General features: G+C 36.1%; 1 protein-coding gene across 1 annotated transcript; it reads left to right on the forward strand.

The window, feature by feature from the left end:
* Nucleotides 1–5,387: 5,387 nt before the first annotated feature.
* On the forward strand, nt 5,388–7,239 carry LOC128503503 (BTB/POZ domain-containing protein KCTD8-like). The gene is made up of 2 exons (XM_053473612.1): nt 5,388–5,505; nt 6,545–7,239. The coding sequence occupies exons 1-2, from the start codon at nt 5,400–5,402 to the stop codon at nt 7,015–7,017; spliced, it is 579 nt and encodes a 192-aa protein (XP_053329587.1). The 5' UTR covers nt 5,388–5,399; the 3' UTR covers nt 7,018–7,239.
* The last annotated feature ends 264 nt before the right edge of the window (nt 7,240–7,503 follow it).

Genomic DNA, 7,503 nt, shown 5'->3' on the forward strand with positions numbered 1-7,503 from the left:
TGGGGGGGCTGCACCGCAGGAGTTGCAGGTGCCTATTTTACACCTGTAAATTAGTATTTTGTCATGAGTATGTATTAAAATGCCTGCATTTATCTTCCTGTGTGTTTTTGGAAAGTGCGCATCAACATGGGAACAGTGAGCGTGATTTGGTTGAAAATGAGACATAATATTACTGGGAGCTCATCCAAATGTCACTGAGTTCCTGATTAATGTGCAAGAAGTCCTTGTAGAACAACATACAACTTGTAACTTAAAGTAGGAGACAGGAAAAAATGAGATGAGTGATAATAGTATTTATGTGTGATTTAAGAGTTCAAGCCCAGCAATATCCATACTAGAAAATGTAAAAGCGTACCAAAAGCAACACATATATGACATAGATACATATCCTTTGACTGTGGGCTGCCAATACACTACCTGTAATGTCCTAATTCTGTGTGACAGACTTAGGCTGTATGAAACCTGTTGTAGGCTGATAAAACTCCCTGAACTAGCTACTAGTTTTTTATGGCAGTGGCTCATGGTTTAGGTATCCTGTCCTAGACTTGGGGTCCAGCGGAAAGTTCGTGTTTGTTCTTGTGGAAAAAAAAATCTTTGTACTTAACGAAATTTGTCCGTCTCCATCTTCAGTTCAGACGAAATTCGTCCAACATTTTCATTTTCAGAAATTGCATTCAACCATCCGGGTTGCCATAGAAACAAGAAATAAAGAATTTGAATTAACATGGCAAGATTCCCCTCCTCTTAGTGTTAAAATGGCAGCCATGGCGACGAATGAATGAACAAAAACTTTCGTATTGCACACATTTGTTTTTGGTTTCTTTCATCCAATGTTGCATTTGTTTGTTCGTTATTTGGATGAATAGACTAAAAGCTAAAATTCGACAAGAAAACAGATTTGTACGAAAATGAAACAGGTCTAGTTGTGACCTGGTTTTCTATATGGATGCTTCTGGCTTCCCCAATCCTGACCTTGGGTAGTTCCTGGTTTTGCTGCCTTGACTAGGCTTGTAGACTGATTCCTGACATTCTGTATGTATTCATTTCTGAACCTGGCTTGTCTGACTTTGTTCTACACTGTCTGGGTTGTAGTGTATCTTGAGGGGCCAGGTAGACCCTGATCAGAAAGTCCCATGGTCATTCAAACCCAAGAGCTCAACCTAAGGGGGAACCGAGGGTGAAAATCTCAATTTTGGGCTCCACGGGTGCATCAAGGTGTCTGCCTCACTGGAAAATGTGACAACCTGCTGTCAATAGTTTTAAATTTAGTTTTGTGTGAGATTTGACATTCCTTTTTTTTCTAAAAAGGGTTAAAGCTACTTACAAAATGGCATACAGCTTACAGAATAGTATAGTTTAATATTTAGTTACTATCTTAAACCCATCATTAATCCTTCTATGGAAAAATCCTTTTCTCTTAACCAAATGAAAAGAGCAGGGGAGGGGTGTAGCTAAATATGTATATGTATTGCCATCACTGTTAAAAAGATTGCTTGCTATCAAAGTGAGCTAATACAATGATGATGATAAAGTTATCAAGAAGGAGAAGGAATGAGAGAATACTGACAATAGAATATCAAATTCTGACAGCGACTGAGCAATGAAATGCAAAACAATGGGTAAGAGTTAGCAAGGTGGGGCAGTTGTTAACATAAAGTTGGACACATTAGTCACAGGGGCGACAGAGAGAACATCTCATTTTCAGACAACAAATTTCATTTCCAAATAAAAAATCCTAATTTTGATACACATGCACATGTCTAGCTTTGACTAAAATATTAAACACCATAATTAATGTGTCCCATCAAAGGCTTAAAGTTACACAAGGCTTTGCCAAATAGTGGACTGTTTAATTGAGGTTAGGTATGTCCATAAAAAAATAAATAAAAATGAAGTATTATGCAAAAATAATCCTCCAGTGATGTACCATCCAGTTTCAACAAAAAAAAAAGAAGTAAAAAACAAAGATGAGCAAGCCCCCAAATTAGCGCTGTATTGTCCCAAAAATCCTGCCATGTTAAAAAACAAGCATTTGAAATACCCACGGTATGTCTAGTTTTCTAAATAGCATGGTTTGATGGGGTAAATTGAATTGGACGGCTGCAAAGATGTGCCAAATAGGACATAGGGCAGGTTGACCATATGTTAAAATTCCCCAAAAATACACACCTCCCACATAAGGCCTCTCAGCACCAAAAACCACTCCAAATATCTATGCATGGGTCTTATCACTGTACTCAGGGGATGTTGCTGAATACATATTGGGTATGTTTTTTGTCCGTAACAATAGGTGCTGTAAATTTATACCAGCATTACGTGTGAAAAAAACACAAAAATACTACCACAAACTTTGACAAATAATGGTGGTGAATTAGTGCATGGGAAGAGTTAAAATACCAGCATCTGAAATACCTAGGGGTGTCTAGATTTCAAAAATATATGGTGTTATGTGGTAAAGTGAATTGGATGGGTTCAAAGATGTGACCAGATGTCAACATTCCCAAAAAAGATGCATCTCCAAAATGTGGCCTTTATCCCCCAAACAACCTGTCAATCATATGCATGGGTGGTATCAGTGTACTTAAAAATACTAGGATATGAAATACCCTGAGGTTTCTTGTTTTCAAAAATATATGGTTTGACTTCAAAAATGCCCCAAATAGGATATGAGCCAGATGTCAACATTTCGAATTGAAAGATTTCATTGTATCCTTTTAGCTTCCAAACAACCCAGCAAATCTATGCATGGGTGACCCTGTCACCTGGTATGTACTCAGGAGATGTTTTTAAATATGTATTGGGGCATTGTTTGTCATTGACATATAACAGGAGCTGTAAATTTGTACCAGAACAAAATATGTGTGGAAAAAACACAAAAATACAACCACAAAATGGTGGTAACATTTGTGCATGGAAAGTGTTAAAATAAAAGCATTTAAAGCCCGGTTGGAGTTGCAACCGCTGCAACCATGATTATATATATATATATATATATATATATATATATAGATAGATAGATAGGTATAGATAGATATACATATATATAGATATACATATATACACCCACGTATATATATATATATATATATATATATATATATACACACACACACACACACACACACACACAACCATCTGCCATTAAAGCGTGACCACTGACAGGTGAAGTGAGTAACAGTGATAATCTTTTTTATCATAGCAGCTTGCAGTGGGTGGGATATATTAGGCAGCAAGTGGATATTTCGTTGATGCGCTAGAAACAGGAAAAATGGGCAAGCATAAGGATTTGAGCTACTTTGACAAGGGCCAAATTGTGATGGCTAGTTGACTGGGTCAGAGCCTCTCCAAAACGGTAGCTTGCAGGTGACAGGGTCATGGACAGCCTAGGATGAGTAATGCACGTGGGAGGTGAAGACTAGCCCTTGTGGTCAAATCCAAAAGACGAGCTACTGTAGCTCAAATTGCTGAAAAAGTCAATGTTGGTTCTGATAGCAAGGTGTGCATCATAGTTTGTTGCATATGGTGTCAAGTAGCCACAGACCAGTCAGGGTGTCCATGCTGACGCCTGTCTACTGCCTAAAACTACTACAATGGGCACGTGAGTACAAGAACTGGACCACGGAGCAATGGCAGAAGGCGACGGTCTGATAAATCATGTTTTCTTTTACATCATGTGGATGGCTGGGTGCGTGTGTGTCACTTACATGAAGAACACACGGCACCAGGAAGCACTATGGGAAGAAGGCAAGGTGGTCGAGGCAGTGTGATGCTTTGGGCAATGTTCTTCTGGGGAATCTTGGGTCCTGCCATTCATGTGGATGTTACTTTGAGACGTACCACCTACCTAAGCATTGTTAGGTGTTGAGTTCAAGGTGTTGACTTGACCTCCAAATTCCCCAGATCTCAATCCAATCGAGCATCTGTGGGATGTGCCGAACAAAAAAGTCCAATCCATGGAGGCCAGGGCTGTTTTTGAGGCAAAAGGGGGACCTACACAATATTAGGCAAGTGATCATAATGTTATGGTCAGTGTGTATGTATATATATATTATTTATTTATTTTTTTTAAATTTATGTATTTTTTGCCCATAACATTGTGAGCTAACAATGCATTGCCCTTAATTGGTTAACTTGCAGCAAGGAATATTTCCAGATATTTCCCTTGTAGGCTCAACACCTCAGATCCGCCCTTAAGCTCACATTTTCACCTCCCTGCAGATGAGGTAATTTTCCCTTTATTCCTATGCAGCTCTAGTGGGCCTCGGTATATAAAAATGCCTTATAAAATGGGAATAAATGAACTATTTTTCAATGCATGCATATATACTGCAAGATTTTTTATATTTTGAGAACCCAAAAGCATAACAAAAATAAGATGCCTTTTCATCAAGTCTGGGTGAAACTGCAAGAGGCGAGAGCTAAATCCATAATAACTACAAATAACTAGGACTTTTCCCAGCAGCTTAGTTGGCAAAGTGTCTTACATTTTTATAGATATTTATATAAGTGACAAATGATAAACCTTTGTCAACTTTACAAAATATAAACTCATTTGCAATCACATTAGTAAAGGAGTTGTAAAACCTATGTTGCAGAACTATGATTAACCACTCGCAAAGAATTGTATTTTTTGCATTATACTTATGTTGACATTCATAAAAATTTGAATTATTTCATCAGTACAGTATGTCTCACAAGTATTTTAGGTTGAGTATTAACTGTTGCTTATGTTTTTTTATTCCAATGGCAACACACCTTTAGGGTGAATGCATTAAAGTACTGAACCCTTAAATGCTATCAGTTCCTGATTTGTATAGTCACTCATTTTTAAACTTGTGTATAAAACAGTCATCTAGTAAAAGAGATTTATTTCATGATTTTGGTCATTGAGCCACCATTGCCATTTTTTTATTATCACTGAAGTGACCAATTAGACACCAATTGAACAGAGCAGTATTCTCTTTCCAAAAGCAAAATAGGCGAACTCAGGGAAATTGCTTTGCAGAAATGTAAAAAAGTAACATTAATCAAGTACAGGACTTTTATTTTATCTATACATACCACTACACATGAAATGGCATACATGCAATAAAGAATAGTCAGACAAGCAGTCACAACTTCCAAACGTTATGACCAAAAAAAAAAAAAGTTGGATTAAGTTTGTGTATATTTATTGTAATTATATTTCTCTATTTAAAGTCACATACAACTTACACACAACTTACTTAACATGAATTATTGATGCACCTATCTTACATGTCGGTTTTTAAAAAGCTGTTTCTTTGAGAGTTAAGAAATATCTAAAAAAAAAAAAAAAATTCAAACAGGCAAAGAACAAAATCCATAAAATCAAGGAATCAAGAAAAATATTGGTGGAGAAATGTTAGGTATTTTTATAGATGCTGTTAAGTCATTTTTTAAATTTTCATATTACAGGTACATCAACAAATCTCACTGATTTTGGACAGATACCCCAGACAGTAATATTTCCCTCAACTTCACCAGGTAATATCAGGCATGAAAATAAATATGCTTACATTTAGTCTTTTAAGTCTTTTTCTAAAATATTAGCCAATTAATTGGTATTTCAAGTATGAATGAAAAAAACTGCTCTATAAATGGCCCTGAATATACAGCTTGCAGAAACTTGCATACATTTCTTTTTTAAATAAGGATTATATTAAAGGGTTTTACAGCATATACATAAAGAAAAAAAACCAAACATACGGGTAAAGATTGCCCTAGCTATCACTCCATGGCCAAGTCTAAAAAGGCTGGAGTTTCTATATTAATATAAAGCATTGGTAATTTATGCTAGTGTAGAAGCACTTGTACCTGCATGGAAAGTACTTAATTCTAATATGTAATATTAATAAAGTTTTATGGTATTAAACTGCTTGCTAAAGTGGATAAATACAAGCAAAGTAAAGCTATGATTTGGGGGGATCTTAATATAACCCTAGACCCTCTTATTGAAAATGTACCTACTCTATTGGGTTGCAACAGGAAATATTTAATACAATTAGTACAAACAATGAAGCATTTGCTCCATTCACACTGACTATATGATAGCTAGCGACAGCGTAATCCCTTTGACCAAGACTATTTGTGCTTTTCTTCTTCCCATAAATCATACTCCACAGCAGTTACAGACATCCCAACTCTATTTTAATATTGGCTCCCTGACGCCCACAAACTATAACAGACATCCCGGAAATCGATTTTCATCCATGTGAAAACTAATTATGATTGTGCATTCCTCGCTTGGAAGGGATTTCTACTAAACATGTGGTAGAAGAATACTGAGGGAAGGAGATAAATGAGACTGAAGTTTCATTACCTAACTCCAGTAACTAAAGAATGCCTGCACCAATTTGCATGAAGTAGAATACACCACAGGACAGGAAAAATAGATTTCAGTATGCATGTAACTTCGAAGGGCTCGTTTAACCATTCTAAAAAACGTGTTTAATATATTCTTATAGTTTTTTTAACTGTATAAATGAAGAACCTACCTAACAATTGATCTTTGCTTTCTTTGCAGAGGAAGATGTCGTGGTTGAAACCGATATTACTATGCCAGTTACTCCACAGTATGCCAGTGAAAAACATGAGCCAGACAGTGGCAATGAACTGTCTAGCTCTAGCCTAGACAGCCATGATTCAGCTACAACTTCAACTGACCAGCCAATGGAGAAATGTAATCACGAGGCAGACACCTGCCTACCATCTAATGAGGAAAACCCTCCTCGACCCTGTACATTAGAACTGCCCCAGTCTCTCAATAAGCAAGACGAGGAAAACATCACAACACTCAGGGACAGTACACAAGGAATAGTGAATGAGAATGACCTCCAGTGCTGTCCTGATCCTCCAAAGTATAGCGACGAGAGGAGAGCATTAGAAATGGATTTAGTCAAATGTATAGACGAATTCCGAAGAATTAGGATCCCAGTAGTGTTCCCTAACAAAAAGAGGAATTGGCAGCATGAATTGCTCAGAAAATACCAGCTGTAAAGAAAATTGAACAACTATGTTTCACGTTAACATTTAAATGTGGTGGCTTTATAAGTTGAACAAATGGTAAAATTGACATTCTTTAAAATGAATTGGAAACTTTATTGGGCACAAGATCTAAAAACATTCCAGAACAGCAAAACCATGTGAATAAATGAAAAGGATTTAGAGATCTGAGTGTTTGTCAAATAAAGGACAATAGCATTTTGATAAGAAAAGAAAGTAACACTTTTATCATGAAAACAAAGAGATCTGTCTGACCTACTTAAAAAATATTTTAAAACAAGAACAAAAAAGCACTGAACACTACAATTTTAAATCAAATGTTAGTAATTGGTTAGAAAATGATTTTTTTAGACATATATGTAAATAACTGAGCAAAATTCTTAAATATCCTAATCTGGTCACTCTGGGCAAATTAAAATTGAAGCAGAAACGCTATATTTGTCTTGGTATATAAAAAAATATTTTAATACTAATTTTATT

Source organism: Spea bombifrons, chromosome 8, assembly GCF_027358695.1.
Source record: "Spea bombifrons isolate aSpeBom1 chromosome 8, aSpeBom1.2.pri, whole genome shotgun sequence".
Taxonomy (NCBI): Eukaryota; Metazoa; Chordata; class Amphibia; order Anura; family Pelobatidae; genus Spea; species Spea bombifrons.

Excerpts from the sequence above, each read along its gene's own strand:
- LOC128503503 (XM_053473612.1), top strand. The coding sequence starts at position 5,400 with ATGCTGTTAAGTCATTTTTTAAATTTTCATATTACAGGTACATCAACA. Across the intron at positions 5,506-6,544 it reads ATTTCCCTCAACTTCACCAG|AGGAAGATGTCGTGGTTGAA; the intron begins GTAATATCAGGC and ends CTTTCTTTGCAG.